Here is a 26,445-nt window from a genome sequence, read left to right as displayed (position 1 = left end):
AGCAGGGAGTCTCTTCCCAGCCAAGGTGTTCCACAGCTCAAGATGGGGTGTGAGAGAGTCCCGCATCTTTCAGGACACAGCCTCAGCTCTGGGGACCAAGGGAGGCACTGTGGCCAGAGCTGGGAGTGTGGCTCACAGGACATGCACTGCAGTTGTCCGTTGTCCTTCGTGGGGCATCGATTTCCAGGACTGGCTGCTTTACTTCAGGGGCGCGGAGTAGTGAAAATACATAACCCCTTGCTCCAGAAGTAAGAACTGGGGTTGGGGATGTGTCCTAGGTGGTGGAGTGCTTGCCTGGTGTGCACGAGGCCCCGGGTTTGATTCCCAGCACATAGACTGGTTGGGATGGCAAGTGCCTATAATCCCAACACTCAAAAGCAGGAGGGTCAGGAGGTCAGCGTTATTCTCCATTCTGAAGAGAGTTCAAGACTTTAACCTAAGCTACATGAAGCCATGGCTCCAAAAATACAATAATAATTCTAAAACCTAAGAACCTCAGGATGGGGGGAATTGTTAAACAGCGCAGCACCCTGTGTGACTATACAGCGTCTCCACTCTGTCACCTCCACTCAGTCTCCTGAGGCTCTCTGCCCCTCACAACCCTCCCCTGCCTGCCCCTTACCTCTTGCAGATGACCCAGGAAAGAAAGGACAGGAGACCGGGGAAGCAGGTGAGCTGTGAGCCGCGGGTGGGTCTCCAGGTGGGCTCCTTGTAGCTGTAGAAGGAAGGCTTGACTATTTAAGGCGAGCAGGAGAGTCCGACGCTCCTCTGAACCTGAAAAGCTGCTTCATTCCTGAGGGGTCCTTTGTGGGGTAGGCTGCTCCTCCAGCTGGGTCTGCTTCCACGGAGCACATACTGAATATTCCAGTGTGTCCTCAGACCGTGCATGCCCCCATCCCCCAGCCAGGCCACTGAGCATCACAGAGGCCAAGTGTGTGACTGTCCTGGGAGCCTGGGAGTGGGCAAGGGCCGGGCCGGGTGGGGGTCTTTGGCGGGAGTTGACAGACACAACAGGACATTTCAGAAGGGGATGATTTTCTACTAGTTGGGGGGGATAGGGAGGGGTCAGCTACCATGGCAACGGGCCAGGATCCCAAGCTCACTGGGCTGGTTGGGGGGGGGGTTGTTATGCATGCCAGGGTCGGGGCTGAGGAATCTTGGGCTAGATGAGACGGGATTCTTTCAGACACTCGCTGTAGGGTCCTTGTGTCCTGTCCTGTATAATTAGGCCCCGTTCGGGTGTATGGAATAAATCATGGCCTTTATGTAGAACCCTGCACAGCTGCAGGCGCCTTATAATGGGGGTGCTGTCTGTGCTGTGGGGATGTAGCTCGGCCCAGCAGGCCTGGCTCTTGCCTGGGAGGGCCTCTCAGCAGAGGATGGCCAGCAGGAAGGCCTCAGTGGCTCCCCCAACCAAGGCTTGCTCCTGCTGGGGTGGCTGCAAGCTGGGTGTTGTCCGTGACTCATCGAAGCTCATCACGGTTGATATCACTAACAGAGCAGTTATACAATGCAGCCAAACCAGCGTTATTCATTTCCAAAGACTTAAAAGGTTCAGTTAGAGTGTTCGAGATTACGGTTGGGGTTACAGCTCAGTTGTTTTAGTGCTTGTCTAGCAAGGCCCTGGGTTCCAACCTCTATGCTGCTCAAGTGTATATTCACTGCACTTGGGAAGCAGAGGCCGGAAGATGAGAGGTTCGAGGTCACCTTTGGCTACATACTGAGTATGAAGAAGCCAGCTTGAGTTTCATGAGACCCTGTCCCAAAAACATAATACAAGACATTTATAATTATGTGTGGTTATCATCTGGAGAGGACGTACTGCCCAGTGGTATCGTCAGTTTGTCTTTTCACACAGCCCCGTGCAGCTGGGGATTTCACTGTATCGGACAGTTGAAGAAGCCAAAGATCAGAGAAGTGAAGTCATCCCCTCCGAGGCAAACTCTAGCAAGTGGCAAAGCCTGGCTCTAAACCCCACCACATGTCACCACAGACACAGGGCTATCTATGTGTATCTGTTCTGCTCTGTTTGCCTGATGCATTTTGACAGGAGAATTCTTACACTCAACTTTACCTTTAGCTTTGTGTATGTGTGTGCATGTGTGTGCGTGTGTGGTGTGTGGTGTGTGTGTGTGTGTGTGTGTGTGTGTGTGTGTGGTGTGTGGTGTGTGTGTGTGTGTGTGTATGAGTGTGTGGGGTATAAAGCAGGAAACCCAAATGGGTTTCATAATTCATTTCATAAAGACATCTTAGAGAGAATTAGAGAGATATCTAAGTAGTTGGGGTATGATTGTGTGTGTAACTTGCGTGTAACTCAAGTGTTTTCCATGGAAGCAAGAAGGCTGGCGTTTGAACCCCAAAACTCATGTGCAAAAAACTTGGTGTGGTAGCATCTGCCCATGCTCTCAGCACTGGGGAGATAGACACAGGCAGGTCCTTAGGTCTCTCAGCCAGCTATCTTAGCCAAATCAGCAAGTTCCAGGCCCATGGGACACCCTGTTGCTAAAAACAAGGGGCGAGGCTGGAAAGATTGCTCCGTAGTTAAGAGCACTTGATGCTCTTCCAGAGGACCTGGGTTTTGTTTCTAGCATCATGTTTGGGGTTTCCAACTACTTATAGTCAGGTTCCAAGGGCTCTGACATCTTCTTCTGTCTTTCATGAGCATGCACACCCATGACATACACTCACAAACATACATGAGTTAAAATAAAAATAAACTTCAAACTAGTAAAAATATATAGGCTGGAAAGATGGCTCAGTGGTTAAGAGCTCTTGTGCTCTTGCAGTGGACTGGGTGCTGGCTCACGCTGCTGGACATGAGTTTGACTGCCCTGACCAGACCATTCTTGGGCTCACATACTCTTTTTGTTTTTTTGGTGCTAAGAATTGAACTGAGGGCCTTGTGCATGCTGGGCCTTGAGTTAAATCGTCAGCTAACCATAGGCTTTCTGTTATCTTGATGGCTTCAAGGACATTGATAATTTCCCAGTTCTGTAGTAGAATTTCAGGGAGCTGAGCTGAGCGTGTGTGTGTGTGTGTGTGTGTGTGTGTGTGTGTGTGTGTGTGTGTGTGTGTGTGAGAGAGAGAGAGAGAGAGAGAGAGAGAGAGAGAGAGAGAGAGAGAGAGAGCGATGTGTTTATGCAGTGTGGAGGCCAGAGGTCAACCTTAGATATCATTTATAAATACCATCCACCATCACCTCTTTTTTGTTGATATTTTTTTTGAGACAGGGTCTTTCCCTGGCCTGTAGTGAACCCTAGGAATCCATATCTCCCCTTCTCCCAACATCAAGGTTATAAATGAGTATCACCTTGCCCAGCTTTTAAAAACAACTTATTATGATCTATGTGGCATACGTGTGCCGTAGCATGTGATTGAACTCAGAGGACAGCTTATAAGAATTGGCTTTCTCCTTTCCCCAGTGGGTCCCAGGGATGGAACTCAGAGCGTTAGACCCTGCGGCAAGCACCTTTACCTGCCGAGCCGCCTGAGTGGCCCATGTCCAATGTTTTCGAAGTTTGGATTCTGGGAATTGAACTCAGGACTTTTGTTTACAAAACCCAAGTCATTCATTAACTGAACTATCTGTCTAGCCCCTGGATTTTGACACAGGGTCTCCCTATTTAGATAAGGCTGGCTCAAACTCATGATCCTCCTGCCTTAGCGCCCTGCACTGTGGTGTGAGGGCCACCATATCTCCATATCTTGTATGGCTTTGAAGCATAATTCTTTGGTATTGGTTGAATGCTTCTAAGGAGAAGATGCAAACTTTAGAATGGAGTCATGGGAAATAAGGCCATGACTGTGACAGAGACACAGACAGAGAGAGCTGGCTACAGCTGGTGACTTGGCATGGCACCTGTGTCCTTGGCTGCTGTGTACAGGTCTTGGGTGAGGTCTTAGCACAGAGGCCTGGGCAAAGACAGGATCACAGAAATGAAGGTTGTAGCCACAGGCCACATATGCTTCCTGTTATAGGGTAGGAAGACTTGGACACTGGTCCTGGCTTCTGCTTGGTCCTGTTGTCACAAAGAGATTATGTCTGCCGCCTCTCTCCTTCACTCACGTATTCAATACACTGACCCTGAGCTACTTCTCAGTGACAGGTATCCATGGTCCAGTGGAGGTAAGTCAGCAGGTTAGCAAGTAGCAACAGAAAGCTTGCTTGGGCCTTAAGCACTGGGCTACACTAGGAAGATAAGACCCAAGGCAAGAAGAGAGTCATTTTCGCAGCCAAATTCCCAACAACACAGAGGTAGCAGGGGATCCACCTGGCTAGGAGGAGCAGTCAATCTCTGTGACAAGCCTACGTAATGGGCTAATGGTGTGGGCTGGGGAGACGGCCCAGTTATGCTCTGAAAGCATACAAACTCGCTCGCACCCATGTAAGGCCTAGCATGATGACATGTGACTATAGCCTGAGACTGGGGAGATGGAGACAGGCAGGTCTCTTAGAGCTCATTGGCTAATTTAGCCAAGGTGGCAAGTTCCACATTCAGTGAGAAGCCCTGAGTCAAAAAAGTAAGATGGAGAACAATGGAGAAGTTTGACCCAAGATTGACCTCTGGCCTTAACACATGCACACATACCTGCACACACATCCGCATGCACGGGTGCACAATCCACACAAATATGTATACACAGCACATACGTATGCACACACTGAAAGGACCCAGGGTCAGTTGGCTGCGAAGGCCAGTGACAGGTGGAGAGCTGCCCCAGTGGATTGTTGGAGCTTGGGAAGGAGAGCCAGGTCCAGTAGGACTACATTATTGGAGTGACAGGCGGGGCCTGGGGATCGAGGGACACTGGACGGGGTTTTGTGCATCTTCGCCTGAGGACTCTGAATCTAAATTCTTTGCACCCGCAATGACGAGGAAACAGAACCTGTGTTGATTTCCTTCTCTGTTAAGACCACAGCTGTTGCTCAGGGCAAGGAGCAGAATCAGAAATGACTTCACAAAAAGGACTCTGTGGTGACAGTAGCTGGGCTCAGGAGCCTCCGTGTGACACAGCTTTACTTGTCTATAAAGACAGAAAGCGCTTGTGAGCATTAGGGTCCCTCTTCATCCGGCAGACCCCGAAGGGAGGGGCGCGTGAGCCCGCGTGGATTCGGCTGCTCTGTCACGCACTGTGATGCTCTAAGGCTCGCATTCACTGTGGCTTGCGCTAAAAGACATGTGAAAAGTAAGACCAGTCTTTCAGCAAATGGCGGCTAAAAATGTCCCTTCTGTGTCACACAACGTCCTAGGCTCAGGAAGCCTTGGGAAAGAGCATACTCCCCAAAGGCAGCGAGTACAGGCGTCCTAGTGGACACGTATGTTTTCCAGCACATGGGCGTTAGGGTTCAAACTCAGGTTATTAGGGTTGGTGGCAAGTGCCGTTACCTGTTGAGCCATCTTACCTGCCCCACAGGCTTTTGCTGAGTGTACAAGAAGAGCATCCCTTTCAGAATCCTCCCCTGCCTTCCCCTTGCTCACTTTGGGTTACCCAGATGCCACTGAGGGCACAACCGGGGTTCTAGTCTTACTTTCCCAGGAGATGGCTGGGCGGTTCTGGGAAGAGGCAGAGGGAAGATGGCTCTTCTGACATTTCTCTTACCTCCTACAGGCACCTCTGCCGGCCTTGCCACAACCGTGAGAAGGCCAAGGGCCTGGGCAAATTCATCTGCCAGAGGTGTCACCTCACCATTGATGAGCAGCCCCTCATGTTCAAGAATGATCCCTACCACCCGGACCACTTCAGCTGCTCCCACTGTGGGTAGGTGCCCGGCTCTGGCCTTGTGCGTGGCAAAGGCAATGCTGGCTGTCACAGAACGGGGCTACTGGGACTCTCACCCAGGACAGAGGCCAACAAGGTAGGCATAGAGGGTGCTGAGTGCATGAGGCAGAGAGCTTCGGCGTGATGGCGGGAGGAGGTGGCAGGCTCCTTTGTCCGGACTCTGTTCAGGGGAAACCTTTGGACTGCAGGAGTAGATGCGACAGAGAGGAAAGAGTAGAGACTGTAGGGTTGGTGGTGGTGTTGAAGAGGGGAGAGAGTAGAGAGAGGAGAAAGAGGGGAGAGAGAAGAGAAAGAGGAGAGAGAGGAGAGAGAAGCCGAGGATCTTCTGCAGTCCCTGGTCTCCTTCTGTGCTTGCCCTGGACACACAGCCTGCTTTAGAGGGAATGAGGGGAAACAGAGCTTTATCTAGGGAAACTAAATGGACAGAACACAGGCACTTCCTGCAGGCCTGGGTGGCGGATTCCGTGCTCTGGGGCCTGTCTGGGGGGCACACAGGAAGTCTCCAGAGATTTGCGTGATCTGGTTGAGCCAGAGCAGGGGCCTCAGGCACACTACCCTGGACTAAGAGTTGTAGTGGCCCTACAGATAGGTGGGACCGGACCTGAGGGGGTTCTGTGCTGTCTTCCAGGAAGGAGCTGACCTCTGATGCCCGAGAGCTGAAGGGTGAGCTCTACTGCCTGCCTTGCCACGACAAGATGGGCATCCCCATCTGCGGGGCTTGCCGCCGGCCCATTGAGGGCCGTGTGGTCAATGCGCTGGGCAAACAGTGGCACGTGGAGGTGAGCATGGAGCGGGCCCAGATTTAAGCCTCATTCACATTTCCTCTGAACCCCATCCCAGGCCATGCGCTAACTGATTCCCACTGAAAACCTCTCTCTGGGAGCAATCTCTCCTTGTTCTAGCTAGGAAGTCCACGGGAGCCAGGAGGCCAGAGCCCACAGGCCATGCTCAGGCAGCCCCAGTCACCTTACCTCTTATCTCTGCATTCTGGAAGGTTCTAGAGTCAAGAGCATACCTTAGACACTGTCCACCCAGAGCACCCTGTGGGACTGTGCACGACGGGAACTGTTAGGTGCAGTTCCACATAGACAGGGAGCTGGTGGGCTCCTGGGTCAGCTCTCGCTCATGCCCTGAGTACCATTATACCCTTAGGGATACATTGGGAAGAGTGCTTGCAGCTCCAGTGGCCTGGTCATCTCCGTGTCCATTAACAAAGGCTGTGGGATGTGCGGCCTTGACTCTTGGGAATTCCATGTTCACACAAGCTCCAAAGGACAGGATATGTTTCTTAGACTATGTGGGCTTTGTGGTGGGGGAGCATAGAAACAGGTGGTGCCCACTAATATCAGGGCAGAGCTCACGAGCTGTTTGCCAAGCAGGATCCAGTGACAGAGGATATTATTGACACGTTCAAGGATGAGGAGGAGGACTGGCAATGCGGCTCTGTGGGTAGAGCGCTTGCCTTACATGCACAAGGACCTGAGTTCAGTTCCCTGTACTGTAATCCTGCATGTCTGACATCCTGCCTCTTGAGAGGATCAAAAGGTCAATATTACCCTTGACTACAGTGACTCTGAAAATATCCTGGAAGGACCTGAAAAAGACCCTGTCTCAAGAAAAGAGAGAAAGAAAGAAAGAAAGAAAGAAAGAAAGAAAGAAAGAAAGAAAGAAAGAAAGAAAGAAAGAAAGAAAGAAAGAAAGAAGAGAAAGAAAGAGGCCAGCACAGGTTTAGCTGGTTCTGATAGCATCCATCTGGGCGTCAGTTCTGCCCACTGAGAGCCTCATCCCCCTTCCCTGTCTTCTGGGGTCCCTGGTGCAGCCCTAATATTGCAAGCCACACCCTCTTTCCTCCAGCACTTTGTCTGCGCCAAGTGCGAGAAGCCATTCTTGGGGCACCGGCACTATGAGAAGAAAGGCCTAGCATACTGTGAGACCCACTACAACCAGGTATGGCCTGGGACAGATCCTACAAAGACACAGGGCTAGAGCTGGTGGGGGTGGGGGTGGCTCAGGACCTTGAGAGAGCAGGGCTGGGGCTGTGTCTAGACCTCTCCATGCACAGAAGTGGTACTTAGATGGGCCGTTGGAGAAGGTCCTGGGGATAGCTATGGGTTCTGCTGCCCTGTCTCTGGGGGACACACCTCACATTCTGAAAAGCACGGCGAGATGCTACCAAGGGTCTCTGGGCATTTGCAGTTTCCTCTCATGGGAGTGGGAGTCTATTGTGCATGCCAGAAGCCAGGCATGTGGTCAGGCCTTGGCTTCTAGCTTGGAGTCTTGAAGCCTGTATGTAAGACATGAGCGGCTGTCCACACAGTGTCTTTATTTGATAGATATGCCACTGCGGCCTCAGAGGCTCACAGAGGGGAGGAGGTCCCACACTGTCCCTCACTCTTGCAGGACTTGGGTAGGAGACATCAAAGGGAGCAATGGGAGCTTTGGGGAGCAATGTCTCGACCTGTGGCACTCTCTGGGGAGTGCTTCCAGTGATCTGGGCATCCTCAGAAAGGGCTCAGGAGGAGGTTGTTCTATCTGTGGGTAGTGCTGACGGCTTGCTCTTTGTCTACAGCTCTTTGGGGATGTCTGCTACAACTGCAGTCATGTGATTGAGGGTGACGGTGAGGCCTCTGTCCCCAAGCCCCTTCCTCCCTTGCTTTCTCCCAACCAGTCTGTTCTCCCGGTGGTGGGAGGGGCAGTGGGGTGGGAGAGGGTTTGGGGGATGTGGGGGAGTGGAGGAATTGTGGTTGGTAGTGGGGGGGGGTGGCTGTCCCACAGCTGCAGGCTCATCTGGCTCAGCTGGGCCTGCAGCTGGCTTGGATGGGACCTGCTAATTCTATGTCTGGCCTCTCAGTGGTGTCGGCCCTCAGCAAAGCCTGGTGTGTGAACTGCTTCTCCTGTTCCGCCTGCAACATGAAGCTCACTCTGAAGTGAGTAGTGGTGGGCACTTGGCAGCCTTGACTTTCTAGCTCGCTTTCCCTGAACTGCGGCCTCAGGCAAGCCCTGTGTGAGGCAGAAGAATGCCAGGCAGATGAGGTAGACCAGGGATCTCAGAGAGCGATGAAGTTCTCTTGCAGTTACACCCAAGGAACCTGGGCTTTGGGGAAAAACATTCTGTGTCAGGGAACAGCATATGTGAAAGCAGTCTTCAGGTGGCTGCCTCTCCCATGAAGCCTAGGGGGGTAAAGAGTGGCTGGAACTGTGAGGTGAGGTAGGGCTCTCGCTTTCAAGAGCAATGGAGAGTCACAGAGGGCTATGAAGAGAAGCCCAGGGAGACCTAGGCTCATCTCTTCTTCCTCAGTGCCCTTTGGCTAACATCCTTCCCTGGAATCCAGCCTGCTGGCTGTGACAGGCGGGGCTGGGAGGGCAGAGGGCTGGCAGCTGCTGTCTGGGCTACTGTCTGGGGTCAGAGTGGGTAGGGCATAGACTGCTGGGGTCTTGTCTGCAGGAACAAGTTTGTGGAGTTCGATATGAAGCCTGTGTGTAAGAGATGCTATGAAAGGTTCCCCCTGGAACTGAAGAAGAGGTTGAAGAAGCTGTCCGACCTGAGCTCCCGCAAGGCCCAGCCTAAGCCTGTGGGCGTCAACTCAGTCTGAAGGTCCTTGGCCTCCTTGCCTGCCTGCAGAACCTTAGCCCTCACCCTCCTGCCCCAAGTCCTGCTAGCCACCTCCCACTTCTCCTCCATTGCAGCCCCTCCTCCGGGGGGAATTTTGTTTCCAGTCCACTTCGGGCTATGTAGTCCTCTCTTCTGTGCTGAGGCCTGGCCCACGTCACAAGCATTTCCTCCCGGACCCACAACCTCCAGGGACTGGGACAAACTGGGGCAGGATGATTTGCCACTTGCTTGGCCCGCTGATCCCAGCCTGATACCTCCTCTGAGAAGCTGACCCAGCCCCAGGGCCAGCACCATGCAGACAGAGGCTTCAGGGGAGTACCCTTCAGTTATTCAACCACAGTAGGTAGCTGTGCTTACACTGTGTCAGCAAACCCACCTCCGGGATGAACCAGCTAGAGGGCTGGGACCCCCATCGCCTTCACTACTCGGGAAACCTCACAGAAAGCTTCCCAGCTGCCCACCACAGCTGGGGGTCCCACTTCCCAGGAGCACATCGCCCTGGCCATCTCAGACCCAAAAGTGGTCACATACTTGCACAATGAAGGCTGATTCACATTCTTGGAGTGTGCGTGTGGTTTGTGGGAAGGGTGGAGGAGCGTGGTGCTATAAAGCTCTTCCTGCTGGGATGATCAGTACTAAGAGACACACCAGAGAGGCAGACAGGAGGGGTTCAGGTTCTCCACATTGGCTACCACCAGGACTTATAGACAGAATCAGCCAGGACTCCTCGGGCCTAGATGGAGGTGACCACGTTGGCTAGCTTGGTGAGCAGATGGTGGTAGGGTGTTTCTCGGGGCCTGTCAACTGGACAGGTCTCCAAAGCCCTGTTCAGTTCCATTGGCTCCCACTTTCCACCCAGCCCTCCTGAGAGCACAGCAGGCCTCCCAGTGACCCACATGGATCATGGATGGGAGAAGACCATCTGGAGGGCCCAGGAAGCGGGATCTCCAGGGATATGTTTGGCCTCTGGTTTAGGAAAAGTCACAGTGCCTTTTGCTTTTTCTGGATGAGACCTTCTGGTGGGTGGAGTGTCTCTCAGACCAGCTGCCTGCTTCGCATCCATCCCCGCTTCCCCTCAGAGACCCATACTCCCTCCTGCTCGGTGGATTTTTATTGCAGATTCAGGGAGCTGCCCACCACCTGCCAGGAGGCTTGAGACCTTCGTTGGCTTCTGCAGGGAACGCCCAGGAGGGGCAATCAGGCATGCTGAGAAGTGGGTAGAAGGCCGGCATGGAAGATGGGTGCAGATGGGACCCCTTAGGGGTTGGCCCTGAAGCCCCGATGTTTGTTCACTGCACTCAGGATCTGCTGTACGTATGAAGTGAGCAGGTCGTCCATCTTGTATCCCTAGATAGGATGGGGGTGGGGTCAGAGGCTGTGGGTACAGGAAGAGTCCTGGGGCATGTGGTAGGAAGAAAGGAAGAAAGCAGGCTCCCCTGGCTGGGCTTCGCTTCTGCTCGCTCTAGTGGCCCCGAGTTCCACCCTTTCCTTAGAACGGCCTAGGATGGCCCAGAGTCAGGTTAGAGTCCTAGGACATGCTGGCTCTCAGTCTGCAGCGGGGGGTGCATCTAACCTCCCTGCAGACCCTGGCTGGTTTGCCCTGGTCATGGGCAAGCAATCTATCACAGTGAGGGTGCTGTGTAGTGGTAGGAGGCGAGGCCTGTGCTCACCAGAGAGGTCTCACACAGCAAACGGCTGCCCTGGCCCAGGCTCCCCAAAGCCATATGGAAGTAGGTGTTGCCGCTACTCCAGCTGGAGATCTTGGTGAAAGGGTAGGTGTCCAGCAGTTCCTGGGAACAGAGAGGCAGTTGACAGGTGGCTGGGCTGGACAGGAGGGGCAGCCAGGAAGGCAGGCATCCCACCCTGAGTGTATGACCGCTGTGCTGCCGGCACAGCCCTGGCGCCCTACCTTGGTCTTGGGGTGGATGAGCAGTAACCCATGTCGGTTGATGGCAATGAGGAGGATGTCTGGGTAGAAAGGCTCAGAGGTTTGCTGCAGAGGGAGAGGCTCAGTTATCATAGAGGGATGTGGGGGTCAGTGACCACTTCCTATCCGTATGCGTGCCCAGGTGTGTACAGGGAAATGTGTGTGGGGGTAAGCATGCACACGCGTGTGGTATGTGCACTCATGTATGGAGGTCAGAGGTCAATCTTGGGTACCAACCACCTTTGTTTCTTTTTTGGTTCTTTTTTTTTTTTTTCCTGAGCTGGGGACCGAACCCAGGGCCTTGCGCTTCCTAGGTAAGCGCTCTACCGCTGAGCTAAATCCCCAGCCCCCCCACCTTTGTTTCTTAAACATGTTTTATTTGTCTGCTTGTGTGCATGTGGTGTGTGAATGGAGGTCAGCGAACAATTGCAGGAGTCGTTTCCCTCTTTCCACCACGCAGGCCCTAGAGATTGAACTCAGGTCATCAGGCTTGGGTGGCAAGCGCTGTAGCCTGCAGAGCCATGTCACTGGCCACGTGTATGTGTGTTTGTGAGTATTATTGACACAATGTCTCTCACTGGCCTGGCCCTCACCAAATAGGCTAGGTTGGCTGGCCAGCAAAGCTTAGGGATCCCTTTCTCCATTCCCCCAGCACTGGGGCTACTAGCAGACGGCAGCATGTGCTGCCTTTTGTCACTCTGTGTTTCAGCATGAGTTCCGAGGATCAGACTCAGGTCCGCAGGTGCTTGGCCAACCCAGACATCTCCATGGCCCCCAAGTGGCCACTTTTTAGGTGCTCCACAGGGTTACAGTTAGAGCACACCCTCCTGTCTACCGATATGCATTGAGGACTCACCTAAACGGGGCCTGTGTTGGGGCAGAGGCTGGCATGGATTAAGGCCTACCTTCACCTCAAAGAAGGCAGATCCAAAGGTAGGCCATCGGTAGATCCGCTTCAGGAATTCCACCTTGGCCTCGGCCACTGACTTATTCTTGTGTTTGTCACATTCCAGAAGGAGGCTCTGATGGAAGAGAGGGACACTGTATAGGACATGGACACCCAGCGGCTCTGAGACTCGGGCCAGTGCTACACTCACTGGAAGTCAGTGTAGGGCAGGGCCTCAGAGGTAGTAAGGACAGGACAGGTACAGGCAGCCCACATCCCAAGCCACCCAGCCCTGTTAAGGACCTTTTTCCATTCCTCTGAGGACATCAGGCGTGTGAGGTTCTGAGGTACCAGCTCCTTCAGGATCTTCGAGACACTGGCCATTTGAGAGCAATCGCTGCCAAACTGGATTTTATAGATGAGGCCTGCCAGGTAGATGGCGTCTTCCCGGGAGCACTTGTGAAACCCACGCATGTACTTGGGTAGCTCCTGAGTGGCAGACATGCTGGGCCTCAGGTGACAGAAGCCTGGAGTGGGGAATGTTATCTTCCCTGTCCACTAACTGAGCAGACCAAAGGCCTAAGTGAGGGCTGGCTAATCCTGTGCTGTGGTGGACATGGGTTCTGTCCCCATGATGCCATCCTTGGAAGCTGTAAGCCGGTTCACTGTGTTTGGCCTTCTGCGTGCTTTTCTTCCCCAGCCTCACACCTCTGTTTCCCCAGAGCTGCTGCCTCTGTGGTCCCCGGAACCTTCAGGGGTCTGGCCTGCTCACCTCGTTCTACCCTGTTGTAAGAACCTGGGGCAAGGCAGTGCCTCGCTGGCCCCTTCCTCCTCCTGTCTCAGGACAGGTTTGGGATAGGATGGCAATGGCTCGTGTGTCATCAAGAGGGCCACCTGATGGGTACCTGGTGGTAATGGAGTATGGTGTCTGCATTCACGTCCTTCCCAGGGGTCACATTGAGCCACAGTTTCCGCATGAAGAACACCTGGTAGGGAAGTGTCATGGAGGCCCCTGGAAGAGGGGCGGCAGTGGGTACCAAGGCTATCCCAGCAGGCTGCAAAGCCTCACTCCTCACACCACTGCACTCCCACTGCTTTCTGACCTGAAAAGTCCCTGTCCTTCCCCTTCTGGGCCCCAACTCATCTTCATCAAGCAGTGTAGGAGCTGCCTTCAGAAATGTCCCTATGCCCATCTCCCAGCTGTGAGGGGCACCCTGGGCTACCTCTCTCACCCTGCAGGAAGTTAGTCATTCGCATGCGTAGGGGAACAAGGGGATGAGTGAGAATGGAGGAGGGTCTGGGAGTGCAGCAGGCAGCCGCCCCCTCCGGGGAGAAGCCCCTCACCTTCTTTCTGGGGCCTGTTCTTCTTCACCCAGTCAGACACCTGCCTCAAGCTGTCAAAAAAGAAGTCTCCTTCCTTCAGGCTGATGACCTTGGGGAGGAGGGAAAAGGCAGGCGAGGTAGTTTTCAGGATGGATCCTCCAAGGATCCAGAAACTGAGTCTTCGGGCCAGTGGGCTGGAGGCTCATTGAGATTGACCAAGGCTCCGCCCCGCTCGTGCCTATAGCCCTGAGCACTGAGGGCCATGGCTAGCAGTGTTCTGGGTAGGCTGAGGTCTGCTGGTCAGGGGAGGCTCCTCAGCCCAAAGCATCTTGCTCAGTCCACTCCTCGGCCTACCAAGTTGCTCACCTTGTCTGTGATCTTGATGAAGAGGCTGCAGCCATCCCAGGAGGCCAGCTGGAGCCTAGTGGCGATGCCCTCACATAGGTCTCGCACCCGGCTACTGCTGCTCACCTCCATGGTCTGTGCAGAGAGGTAGCACATGAGGCCCAGGACCCAGCGTGGGTGAGAGGGTTTCCCAAGCCACTATTCTGAGGTATATCCAAAGTGTGCACGTGCTATATTCGTGTTCACGTGAAGTTTTGCACATGTGGGTGCATGTGTATTTGTGTTCACATGTGTATGAAGGCCAGGGGTGAACCTCAAGTATCTGTTTCTCTCTCTCTCTCTCTCTCTCTCTCTCTCTCTCTCTCTCTCTCTCTCTCTCCCTCCCTCTTTCCCTCCCTGCCTGCCTTTCTTTCTTTCTTTCTTTCTTTCTTTCTTTCTTTCTTTCTTTCTTTCTTTCTTTCTTTCTCTCTCTCTCTCTCTCTCTCTCTCTCTTTCTTTCTTTCTTTCCTTCTTTCTTTCGTTAGAGTTACTCTGTGTAGCCTTGGCTATCCTAGATCTCACTCTGTAGACTGGGCTAGCCTAGAACTCAGATTCATCTGCCTCTGTCTCCCAAGTGCTGGGATTAAAGGCACTTGTGTCTTCTTAATTGCTCTCGACACTTTACTTTTCGACAGGGTCTCTCACTGAATGTGGAACTCATCCATTTGACTAGGATGACTGACCAATAAGCTTCGGAGAGTCGCTGCCTCCCATGAGCTTTTGAACCCAGCATTTGCATGAGGGCAGGTCCTTGTGTTTATGTGGCCAGCACATGATTGACAGAACCATCACCCTGGACCTATTTCTGTCACTATAAGCCTTGGGCTGGCTGTGTTCTGTCTGGAGAAGGACAGGCCCTAGAAAGTCATCCACATATAAATTCCTTGACAACAGCACTTACTGTCCTGGGCCCAGACTACACCCAGGAAGTCTGGACCTTTTGGACTTGTATTGTGACCCTGTAGCCAGATGATGGGAAGTTCGTTGCTGGTACTCAGCTATACTCAAGCAACAGATGCTCAAGGAACCCGGGGGGAGGGTGAGAGGGTGACCTTGGTCCTTCATTTTCCCTTGAAGTTTCTTTATCACAGCTAGGACCCAATGTTCTCCTACCTCCTCCCTGTCCCTTCTGCCTCCCCGAGCCTCCAGGGCAAGCTCTGGGCCAAAGAGCGATGGCTGCTGCTCACCACGGATGTCTCCAGGGGCCCACAAGCCCTAGGACTCAGCCTTGCTGCCCACCCTTCTGCCTTCTTCTCTCTCCCCTCCTCGGCCTGGAATCTTAACTCATGCCTGGGGCCCCTTAACTCAGGGCAGTGCTCGCTGACGCTGGCTTGGAGTATGGAGGCAAACATACCATGGCACAGACGGGAGCCCTGGCAACGGGGTCCATTACACTGCAGATCTAGTGCAGTGAGTGAAGAGCATGCTGGGAAGGTAAGAACGTGCCCTGCACCCTGCTGAGGCCTGACACTCACCTTATTGGTGTCATTGGGGAGGTAGACCTCATGGTGTAGTTTGGAGACATTCTGCTCAGCGGCCTTCACCTCTACATGGTGTGGGGGCTGCTTCCGAGGTCCCACCCTGAGGAGGACAGAGTGGGTTACCGTGCCACTCCTGTACCCACCCCAACTGCCAACCCGAATGGGACATTCAGCCTGACGCTGGACACAGAGCCTTCAATGACCAGCAGAGGGGAGCAGGTAGGTTCCTGCTCCTCACCCCTCCTAGCTTCGCCTCTGCCTGGTGGGCTCTGTGTGTGACCCTGGCATAACGATGAGTCCAGTCCCACCTACCTGCCAGAAGGCTGGGGACACAAGAGCTCCCCAGCAGTGCCAGGGACTGCTGGCTATGACACTAAGGACAGGAGTCTTCCTGTATTCACAGACCAGGGGGTTGATTGTGCAATGGGTAGGGACTCCAGCATGGCCTTTCTTTCAAAGGATGCTACGTTCTCCATGGCCACGTACACTCACTGTCAGCCCACGTTCATCATGGTCAAGGCCAAGATAAAGAAGGCAGGAGACCGCTCGGAACAAGGGGGGATGTGGCCACTAGGGACATGAAACGGGGCTGAGGAAGGCTAAGTTTGTCCTCAGGACATATCCATGGTGAGAAGAGACCAAACTTAATTGAGCACCTACTAAGTGCCTGCATAAATATGCCCATTTCACTGTCACTTTAGGGCTGATAGGTATTGCCCTAGCACCATGGGAAGATGCTCTTGATGACAACAGGGAGGACAAAGACGGTACAAGGGTTAAGAAGGACAGGCCTCTGACCTTAGCTACCCCGGGTTGAACTAAGATGTGTCTGTCAGTCATGCTGGGTCACCTGAAGACTCTTCTATGTTCTGAGTAGGCAGAAGTGGGGCAGGAGAGCCACAGGTAAGATGGCTATTGGTCCTGACTGAAGCTCTCTGAGTACCCAGGCTGCCTGGGACCCTCCTGGACCTCCTGCCCCTTCCTCTGCCTGGTCCCACCTTCCTGGAAAGGGGCATGAGCTCACACAGGGCACACAGGGCCATGTCCCCCTATATCTGCTCTGAGCTGGGACAGGGTTGGTACTCTAGGATGTAAGGCAGTAGGTTTACCTGAGAATCCTGTGGAGCCTGCGGCTGCAGTCGAGAGCTAGTGGCTTCTTCTTCCGGGAGTCTATGAACTTCTGGGCATGGGGCAGCAGCGCCTTGCCAGGCGGGAAGAGGCCTGTGCAGAGCCACAGTAGCTGCCAGGCTCTCTCTTCACTGAACCTGTGGGTGGCACCCAGCAGTGGTAAGGCCCTATGCTGTGCCCAGGCCAAACAAGCTGTCAGAAGCAGAAATGGGTCGCTTGGGCCTGTGGGGTCAGGAGCTTGGATGGGGTTGGGGGGAGCACACAGTACACACCAAGGTCACGTTATATCAGCTTGTAATACAGTTGCCCAGCGCAACAGGGCACTTTCCTGCCCTGATGACAAGATGCGTGACCCTGTCTGTCTTATGGAAAGGGGTTCAGACAGGTCACAGTCTGCCCAGGCCACATAGAAGAATGGCAGCAGGCAAGGTACAAGGCTGGGCTGTCCCTCCTTTGTCACCCACCCTCGGATACTAGCAGAATACACAGGGGCCTGCACTTCTGGTGGCTGCGGGATGTGGATCCAGACCTATATGTGGCTGTTTCCCCTTAACAGAGGCCTAGTCCGGGGCCCAGGACAGGACGCTACACTTTGGCAGACCTGATGGAGTTGTGGGTCAACTGCTTCAGGATTTGGCAGTAGAGCTCGTCCTGAAGGGCTGGCTCCTTCAGGGCTAGCGAGAACATCTGGTCTGTGAGCTCCAGGCTGTGCCAGGACTGCCGGGATGGGTAGTCGCCTGTGTACTTGAGGATGGGTGTGGCCGTGAAGGAGAACAGTACCCAGCGAGCCTCAGGCTGAACCCTGGCAGCCCAGTGCAGTCTGGGAGCCCAGGTTGAACCCTGAATCAACCCGAATCAACTCGCTGACCCCCCAAACCATGGTCCCTGAACCAAGTCCCAAATTGACCTTTAGACCAGTGCATACTCCAAACACGGATTCGGTCGCTCAATGACCCCTGAATCAAGACCCCCCCCACTGACCTTTGACCCAGGCTCATACTGACCCCTGAGCAGGGCTTCGCCCCACACAGACATTTTCTCTAGGCCCTTTACTGAGCCTCAAGCATCCTTGCAAGGAGCTGAGTATTGGCTCTGCAACGTGCTTTCTCACGTGGGGCCTGACCCCTCATAGGTGGCTGTGGGGCCTGCAGGGTATGCCGGCTGGCTTGCCTGCAGCTAGGGTAGGCTGGTGGGAAGGATATCAAGGAAGATCTGGCAGGCTGAATCTCGAAGCTTGGCTTTGTCGTGGACAGATTTGAGCAGTGGCTGGCGCAGCGGCTCGGGAGAGTAGGCCCATAGATGGCCTCGGCTTCGGGCCATGGGCATCGCCGCCCTGCTGATGGTCTCTTTCTCTGGAGCCCTGCCAGAGAAGGCTGGTGTGAGGGTCTGTGCTGAGGCTTTCTCCGCCCCTGCTTGGCAGCCCTCAGAGTGGGGAGTGCACCTGAAATACTGGTAGGAGAACTCCTCCAGGGTGTACGGTGACTCTGTGAGCTGCTCCTCTAGCGGTGGCTCCGAAGCCTGCACCTCCTGGGCTGCCAGCTTCCGTTTCTCTGGTGACATGGCCAGCAAGTTCTGGAGGGGACAGGCCCATGGTTAATCAGGAGCCACTGCCCACAAGGCTCTTCCTTAGGCTTCTCCTGATTTAGCTGTCTCAGTGAGTCAGAACACCTACTGTGTGACTGTCGGAGCCGTTCCTCTGCTTTAGCCAGATTAGGACCAGTAAGCCTTGCCCTGTTCTCCGTGTGTAGCTGCTCCGGCTCTCACTACCAAAGGCTCTCTTTTCCTAGGACATCTCTGCTCAGCCATTCAGGAGCTGCTGCTCATGGCAACTTTGAGTGGCAGCTTAGGGCACATAGTAGGCACTTCATGTGTGCATGTTAGAGGGCCTGCTTGTTCCCAGCTTCCCCAAAGAGCAGTTCTTGGGGCAGGGGAGGGTGTCTGTCCCCAGGACATTTCCATGGTGAGAGGAAGAGAGCAATCCTCTGAAGACCTACTGAGTGCTTCTGCATAAATATGCCAACTTCACTGTCACTCTAGGGTTAACAGGGATTGGTACAGCTGCCCTAGTGCCCACGTGGTCCTCTTTGATCTCATCAAGGAAGAGGGTGACCCAGGCTAAGTATCCCAAGACCCTGCTCACAGTGCCGAGCTGATCAGAGCTGTGCAGGGAGACATACCAGCAGCTGGGTTGAGGGCTTGGTGACTGAGGGGATGGTGTAGAGGCAGGCTGTGGGCACCAGTCCTGTCTTGCCGGTTCTGTCGTTCTGGCCCAGGACCCAGTTCTCTGAGGCCAAAAGTCCCTGTTTCTTGGTCAGGATCAGTAAGTCCCCTTTCTTGAAGGGCAGAAGGGTGACATCGTCTGGAGGTCCAGGTCACATATAGAGACAAAATTGCCACGTTTGTGAGGGCTCTCCAGAGTCCCCAGACTGCATTCACTACCTCTCAGAGATGGTGTCCTTTGACATATGAAGAAACTGAGGCACAGAGCCATGCGCCTGAGACAACTCTGAGATGACAGTGCAGATTGTTGTCATTTGCTGTACCTCAGCCTAAGAGACTTCTGGGACCTAACCAGGAGCTGGGTAGGAGCCCGGCAGGAGGCATAGTAGAATACATAACTAGTGGTTTACATGTCCAGCCAGGGCACTCTGTGGCCTGACCTCTGAGCCCATGTGCAAACCTGTAAGCCTCTCATGATATTTCCAAGATGGCCATGAGTGAGGACAAGCAGGCAAACAAATGGGTCAGCACTCTCTGATGTTCCTCACAGAATTTAAGAGTTCCTACAGATGTGGCCCCGGAGGGGGTAGGAACTCCACAGGAAGACCAACACTCAACCTAAACCCTTGGGTCTCTCAGAGACTGAACCACCAACAAGACATACACAGGCTGGACCCAGGCCTCCCTGCACATATGTAGCAGATGTGCAGCTTGGTCTTCATGTGGGTCTGAACAACTGGAGTAGGGGCTACCCCAAAGCTGCTGCCTGTGTGTGGGATGTGTTCTTCTAGCTGGGCTGCCTTGTCTGCCTCAGTGGGAGAGGATGTGCCCAGCTTCACAGAGACTTGATGTGCCAGGGTTGGGGGATAGACAGGGAGCCTCCATCCACTCAGAGAAGAAGGGGAAGGAGAGGGAAGAAGGATTGTGGGAGTGGGTGAGTGGAAGGGGGGCAGTAAGTGGATTATAAAGTGAATAAGTAAAAAAAAAATAAATGAATAAAAAGAGTCCCTACAAAGCCCTTTTGTCTGAATTGCAGACTACAATGCTTATGGTCAGTCTCGATGGTTGAGGTCTGGACCCTGACAGTGGCCTATGGACTCCAGCCCAGCTTTTGTTGGAGTGAGGACTCTCAGGGAAGGCTGTGTGGTGCTGGGTGAACTATCCCCCTCTCTGAGCCTCTGGTCTGGCGTCTGTGACCTGGGATACCGGGGTGGTTATGGGGATGGTGTGTACATCCCTACAGGTGTGCACTAACCTTGCTGGTGACTGTGAAAGCACTGGCGGTGTTGGTGTTGCACGTGTAACACACCTCCTTTAACCCTTTCGGATGAGGACCTTGCGGAAGCTTGTGTCCCTAAGCCTCACTTTGGGTCTTGTGCATAAGAGAAAGCCACCCTTCTTCACTAGTCCCACGAGCCTCTTCCCTCTCCCGATGGGCACCTGTGGCCTTCCTGTCCTGCAGGGCCATGGCGAACACAGATCTCTCCTTCAAGCCTGCCAGGAACAAGGCCACCATCTCTGCAATGGCCACGCTGCTGGGGGAGGCGAACTCGTACTCTTCATGCAGTGTGGACAGAAGCAGGCTCTTCCCACCTGGGGCGTCCCTGAGGGCACAGAGGGAGCAGTGGGACCTGGGGCCTTCCCAACTCTCTCTCATTGCAGCTCCAGAGCAGCCTTTGAGAAGTGACAGTTCCAGGGCCACATACGGGGGAAGAAGGAACTCCTCCAGGGTCCTTGGAAGAGGTTACTCTGAGTGCAGGTTGGGCCCAAGTCTCAGGCAGGACCTTAGGCACTGGACAAGTGACCAGCGGATCTCTGGGTCCCAGAGGCAGTGGGATACGCCAGTGTCCCAGCATGAAAGGCTGCTCTGAGCAGATAACGAGGAACATCACACAGAAGGCTCTAGGCTTACTCTGGAACCTGGGACAGTTACCTAGCTGATGTGCCTCCATTTACCTCTCTTCAGAATGGGTGAAATGGTTAAAACTGACTGTCACCTTGTTAGCCTCTAGACCACCTACGTGACAAACCTCAGGGTACACCTGATAGAGTTTCTGGACTGGATTAATGGGTACAGCACTCCAGAGGCTCAGATCCCTGGCTGAATGGAAGGGGGAAAGTGAGCTGAGCTCTGCTCCCCAGCTGTGGACATGATGGGGGCAGCTGCTTCATGCTCCTGCTGTCCTGTCTTTCCTGCTGTGATGGACTGTGCCCTCGAACTGTGAGTCAGATCGAACCCTTCCTCCCTTAAGCTGCTTATTCCAGGTAGTTTTGTGTGGCAGGAAGACAATTCACTAATACAGCAGGCGGTGCTGCGAGGACTTGGAGTTGTCCAGGAGAATGGACAGTTGACCCCAGGGAGCAGTGGTACTGTAAACCTGTCAGACACCTGGCAAGACTGAGGAACTGTTGTAGAGCATAGGCAGGAGTTCCCGGAAGTCTTGGAAGAGCTCCTAGCAAGCAGGAGGAGGGGTCCCTACGTCCTGTGTGTAGCCTGGATATGCTACTTTACGAGTTCAGGAGTGCACGAACGGCAAGTACAGTCCCTTCGGGTTGATGGCTAAAATCAGCTGTGAAAACAGGGAGGGCAGGGGCCTGGCCGGAAGGCAACCCAGAGTGAAGGCCATGCTGGCCACCAGGAGCAGCTCCCTGATCTCCCCAACCACACGGCACCAGATGCTCTTACCGGAGAGTGTAATACCCCTTCTCTATCCTTACAGCCCCTAATGCTAGATAGGAAAGAAAAAAGGATAGAGGGGAAATCGGTGACATCATCATTGGAGCACTTCCTGTTGTTAGAGGTGCGAGTTCCTCAGTGCACGAGTTTTATCTTCTCTGTCAGGATATCTAGTTTCCTCCTCTTGTAGTTTCTTCCTTGACCATGACTACTACAACCACAACTAACAGCGCCCCGTACCACCTCTCGGGAACCTAGCATTTACATACCCTCTGAAAAGGCCCCAGAATTCCAAATGTCACACAATTGCAGAAACTATCTACAGCTGGCGAAATCTCGCCCCTGATAGAGCATGAGGCAAATCATAGTCAGCTGATGTGGATCATCTGAAGCAGCCCATGTCCCACCCACACTTGGGATTAAAATGCAAACATATTCTTACACGATTTCTGTTTTTTTTTTTAAGGATGCCAAAGATTCTCCCCACACCTGTGCTTGCTCTACTTGTCCTGCTACTGCAGCCTGGCCCTGAGGACAAGTTACCCCCTCTTCATATCTGTCCTCGAGTTCCATATACACCTAAACCAAGCGCTTAGGTTGAGAAGTAAAAGACTTAAGGTTTACCTGTTGGCGATCAGACCCATGACCTCTGCGAAGGACAACCCCAGCAGTGTCCTCTCCTTCTGATCCAGGAAGTACATCCCCTTCCAGTTAATGGCTAAAATCAGCTGCGTCTTGGGAAGGCGGGGGCCTGGCCAGAAGGCAACCCAGAGTGAAGGCCACGCTGGCCACCAGGTGCAGCTCCCTGTCCTCCCCAGCTGCACAGCACCAGATGCTCTTACCGGAGAGTGTGGTGACTTCAAATAGCCGGGAGAAGAGCAGTGGCCATAGAAGACGGGCAGCCTCCACTGTCTGCTCCTTCACCTCCAAAGGCGTGGCTTTCGACTGGGTGTACGGGGCCTATTTGGAGTGGGAAAACACGGGCTCCATATGGAAGGACGAAGGACAGCCTCCAGCATTGGTCCTCGCCTTCCCCCTTGATTGACACATGGTCTCTTGTTGCTCACTGCTGCCAGCTGGCTGGCTCCCAGGATCCTGGAGATTCTCCTGTCCCTGCCCTCATCCTTCTGGAGGTGCACTCTGGGATCGAGCAGGCTTGTCCTACCCCACCCAGCATTCCATGGGTTCTGGCAATCTGAACTGGGGGTGTCAGCTCTGCACAGCAAGCTCTTTATCCACCAAGCAAGCTCTACACTTCCTTCTTCCTCCTAGTTCTTCCCTTCCCCCGTCCTAACATGTCCCATGTCCCACTGGGCTGTGTCTAAGATGTCTTCAGGTTTTCTTTCTCTGTTGGACCAAATGTCATTTCTCATTTCTACGTTCTAAAGTTCTACTGACTTTAGGCATGCAAATGGACACAACAGATACGAAGGGTGGTTAGGTCATCTGCACGTGTACCAAACACTTGGGATCTACTGGGCAGAGCAGTTTGGGACCAAGAGGCCCACCTACAGGGAGGAGGGCAGGTGACAGGAACCTGCGGTGACGTGCTGAGCTAAAGGCGACACTTTGTCCCTTGAGTCAGGGATGTGCCTGTTAAAGCGTTCTGGTCCCTGGCATGTGGGGGGTGGAATCCATTCCTCTCGTCTCCCCTCAAAGGAAAGCCTAGGGTTAGAGTAGGTCCCAGCCTACCACAGACTGACCTTGGCATGGGCAGCGATGACAAGGCTAGCCCACTTCTCTGGAGACTTGGTGCGGTACAGCTTGGAAGGAACACAGCTGGGTAGCAGCTCCTGGACAGCATTACTCTTCACCGTGGCCCCAAGCTGCATATAGCAGTGCCGGGCTAGCAGCTCTACCAGGTCCTCTTCCTGTGTTCCAGGGACAGAAGGCACATGAGAGGGCAGAGTAAGGGCTGCAGACTCCCGCTGGGGCAGCTCCTGCCTCAGCACAGTGGGGCTCCCCAGCCTCTCACACAAGGTCAGAAGCAGGAGCAGCCTCCTGTCCTAACCTCCCCTCTACACTGCTGCTCGAAGAGGGGCATGGTCCTCCCATGCCAAGAGAGCACAGTGGCTGTCCTGTCTAGGCAGATCACTGGGATGGCTGTCTGCTAGAGTCCAAAACACAACCTCCTGATGTGACACGTGGTGTGACCTGTTGCCACATAGTCACAGAGCTCTTCTTAGAGCTCTTGGTTCTTTATGCATTCCAGATGTGATGAACCCAAGAGTCCTCTTCTTCCTTCTCTTCTCCTCTCCTCCCCTCCTCTTTCTCCTTCATATGTTCTTCCTCTTCTTCCCCGTCTCTTCCTTCCTCCTCCCTCTCCCCCAACCCCTAATAAGTCTCATGTATTTCAGAGTGGCCTCCAACTCCCTATGTGTTCAAAGAGAACCTTGAACTCTGCTCCTCTTGCCTCCCAGTTCACTACCACGTTCAGTTTATACAATGCCAGGGATCAAGCCCAGGGCTCCGTCCAGCTCCGAGGCCATGTTCCTGATCCTCAGGACATGCTGCTCTATAAGCCACTGCTGTGGGAGGTCAGGCAGCCTGGGGCCTTCCATGCCTGATGCTGTGGGTGCCAAGGATCCCAGATGCCCAAGAAAACCTGCAACCCACGGGAGAAGAACCAGGCCAGGCCTGGGAGGGATGGCTGTACCCTGTGTGCCCTACTCCCGCAGCCTTGTGTCTACCTTTCCATCCATCATTCCTCAGGCTCCCGTCTGCTACGCTCTTTATTACTTCCACTGCCACTGGGCGCCTGTGCTGTGAAGCGTCCCGACACCCACAGTCTAGGGATGGGGTACCTCTCAGGGCTCCTCACCTTCTCAAAGTTATACTCGCCAGACCACACTCCCCGGAGGACTTGGTGGTAAATGAGCTCAGTGCTCACGGGGTCCTCTCGGGAGTCATGCCACGGGGTGAAGAACTCCTTCCGGAAGTAGATGCGCCAGGGGGCCTGGCGCTGGCTCTCTCCCCTCTCCCAGGCCAGTTGCTCACACTGGGCCACAGCATCCATCACATGGTCACAGCTGCTGCCCAAGGACCAGAACTGAGGCCAGAATTGGGGACAGGAGGGATTAATAGCTGCGATAGGCCATGCCCCCCAACATAGACATCTATCCTTAACACCATAGGAGGAAGACAGGGACTAGGATGCCCTGTGTGGGCCAAGAAGCCACTCTTAAGTCCATTTGGACACCAAAAAAGCCTCTTTCTTTCTCTTCATGTCCATATGTATGTGTGTGTGTCTATTGCATGCTTGTGGAGGTCACAGGTGGATGACAAATCTTCCTTAACTGCTCTCCATCAGTTTCTGCGCTAGTTCTCTCACTGAACCTAGAACTCACTGATTTGGTTAGATTTGCTGGCCAAGGGGCCCCTGGGATCCTCATGGCTCTATTTGTGCAGTGCGGCAGCAAATGACACCATGCTTAGATCGTTTACACGGGTCTTGGGGGTCAAACTTAGCTACCTGTGCTTTTGTGCATGCTTTAGCAACCGAACTGTCTTCCCAGTTATGGTCTGTCCATCACCTCCCAAAATGCCTCCCAGAGAAGGGAGAGTTCGACTCCCACAGGTGAGTGTTCCTAGGTTTGGGGGGTGAAGGCTCGTATCTAGCCCTAATAAATATGCAGGTAGGAGGACTGACGTGGAGTATGAGGTGTTTCTGGCGTGTGTGCATGTGCACAGATATGTGTGTGCATGCATGTGTATACATGTCTGTATGTGCAGGCCCATATATGGTGTGTGTGTGTGTGTGTGTGTGTGTGTGGTGATGGTGGTGGCTCAGGCTGCAGGGCAGGTTAATAGGTCCAGATTCTAGCTTCAGGGTGCTCAGGCTCAGGTGTGCATAGGAGGCACACGTAGGACATGACTCCTGGTTGATACCTTGTCATATACAGCGACCTGGAGGGAGAAGCCCAGCTTGTCCCTGAGGCCCTGTTTCTGAGCAATTTGCTGGCAGATTTCTCGAGATGTGGAGGCAGAATCCACGGAGATGGTCAGGCTCCTTCCGGTGGCCAGGATGACCTGGATCGGGATGTGCTTCTTGGACTTGACAGCCTGGGGACAGACAGTGGCACTCCTGCAGTCCTGGGTCCCAGAGCCTGCTCCCAGAGGCCCCCTAAGTTTGCTTGTCCCTATGGAGTCCTGAGGGGGAGTCCCTCAGGAGACCAAGGGTCTGGCTGTGATTTGGCGTGGCGTCCAATGGTCTGGGTCGCTCACACGCAGTGCTGCCCACGCAGAGTAGGTGAGCTGTGGACTTTGTAGCTGTAGTCTCTGAAGCCCTAGGGACAGCCTGTACCCCATAATAAGCCACACTCAGGTGCAAAACTAAGGTGCTGAGGTTAACTCAGACAACAGTTTAAGTCATTGGGTCCTAAGCACAACATTGCATAGACATGAGTGGCTTCATCCTCAGCTATAGTTTGCCTACAGGAATTATGGGAAGGAAGGCACATAGATTTAGGAAGTAAAGAGAGACCATGAAGGGAATGTGGCCAGAGGAGGACTGCTGTCTCTACACAGGGGCGGAACAGGACACTGCTGTGAGACAGCGTACTCGCTCTATCCTGGTGGTCTGCAATGACCTGTTCTGACGTCTTGAGAACTCAGGGGTGTCAAGAGACACAGCAGGTAGAGGCAGTGCCAGCTCCCAATAAATAGTAGGGCTATGAAAGGTGACAGGTTTACAGGACCATTGCCTTGTAGAAGCTAGAAGCAATCAGTGTGTGCTCTCTATACAGAGCACGGTAGCTGCATCTTCCCATCCAGGTAGGCAGCAGACAGGAGCAAAATGGGAATGTGGGTTGAGAGGTGGGGAGAGAGGCTTTGAAGCCTAGGCCGTGCTGAGTACCATGGGTGACCATAAAGGTGCAGCAGAGGAGCCAATGAGAGTGCTCAGCCAGCAAAGTCAATGTTTGCTAAGATTGATGATGTGAGTTTAGTTCCTGGTATCCACATGGCAGACAGAGAGATCTGGCATCAGCGAATTATTCTCTGACCTCTGCACATATGCCGTGGTGC

The 26,445-nt window shown here is 53.8% G+C and overlaps 2 protein-coding genes across 2 annotated transcripts in view; one reads left to right on the top strand and one right to left on the bottom strand.

Annotated features, from left to right (window-relative positions):
- Lims2 (LIM zinc finger domain containing 2) overlaps window positions 1-9,655 on the top strand; it is a 29,625-nt gene extending 19,970 nt beyond the window's left edge. The window contains 6 exon segments of the mRNA XM_032885358.1: window positions 5,611-5,760; window positions 6,410-6,560; window positions 7,636-7,728; window positions 8,351-8,399; window positions 8,633-8,708; window positions 9,227-9,655. Coding sequence (XP_032741249.1) covers window positions 5,611-5,760; window positions 6,410-6,560; window positions 7,636-7,728; window positions 8,351-8,399; window positions 8,633-8,708; window positions 9,227-9,374 — 667 coding nt within the window. The 3' untranslated portion in view covers window positions 9,375-9,655.
- Window positions 9,656-10,487: 832 nt separating this feature from the next.
- The window catches only part of Myo7b (myosin VIIB), a 64,223-nt gene continuing 48,265 nt past the window's right edge, over window positions 10,488-26,445 (bottom strand). The window contains exons 27-46 of the mRNA XM_032885357.1: window positions 25,309-25,482; window positions 24,242-24,469; window positions 23,124-23,291; window positions 22,263-22,380; window positions 22,045-22,171; window positions 20,184-20,347; window positions 18,701-18,882; window positions 17,965-18,095; window positions 17,726-17,883; window positions 17,125-17,278; window positions 16,505-16,660; window positions 15,390-15,495; window positions 13,897-14,010; window positions 13,552-13,639; window positions 13,113-13,219; window positions 12,511-12,696; window positions 12,227-12,343; window positions 11,304-11,387; window positions 11,065-11,184; window positions 10,488-10,741 (exon numbers count right to left, since the gene is read on the bottom strand). Coding sequence (XP_032741248.1) covers window positions 10,652-10,741; window positions 11,065-11,184; window positions 11,304-11,387; window positions 12,227-12,343; window positions 12,511-12,696; window positions 13,113-13,219; window positions 13,552-13,639; window positions 13,897-14,010; window positions 15,390-15,495; window positions 16,505-16,660; window positions 17,125-17,278; window positions 17,726-17,883; window positions 17,965-18,095; window positions 18,701-18,882; window positions 20,184-20,347; window positions 22,045-22,171; window positions 22,263-22,380; window positions 23,124-23,291; window positions 24,242-24,469; window positions 25,309-25,482 — 2,772 coding nt within the window. The 3' untranslated portion in view covers window positions 10,488-10,651. The remainder of the gene's footprint in view (window positions 10,742-11,064; window positions 11,185-11,303; window positions 11,388-12,226; window positions 12,344-12,510; window positions 12,697-13,112; window positions 13,220-13,551; window positions 13,640-13,896; window positions 14,011-15,389; window positions 15,496-16,504; window positions 16,661-17,124; window positions 17,279-17,725; window positions 17,884-17,964; window positions 18,096-18,700; window positions 18,883-20,183; window positions 20,348-22,044; window positions 22,172-22,262; window positions 22,381-23,123; window positions 23,292-24,241; window positions 24,470-25,308; window positions 25,483-26,445) is intronic.

Source organism: Rattus rattus, chromosome 15 (genome assembly GCF_011064425.1).
Source record: "Rattus rattus isolate New Zealand chromosome 15, Rrattus_CSIRO_v1, whole genome shotgun sequence".
In the NCBI taxonomy this organism is placed as follows: domain Eukaryota; kingdom Metazoa; phylum Chordata; class Mammalia; order Rodentia; family Muridae; genus Rattus; species Rattus rattus.
Note: the sequence above shows the minus strand (reverse complement) of the source record. Positions and strands in the feature narration are given on the sequence as shown.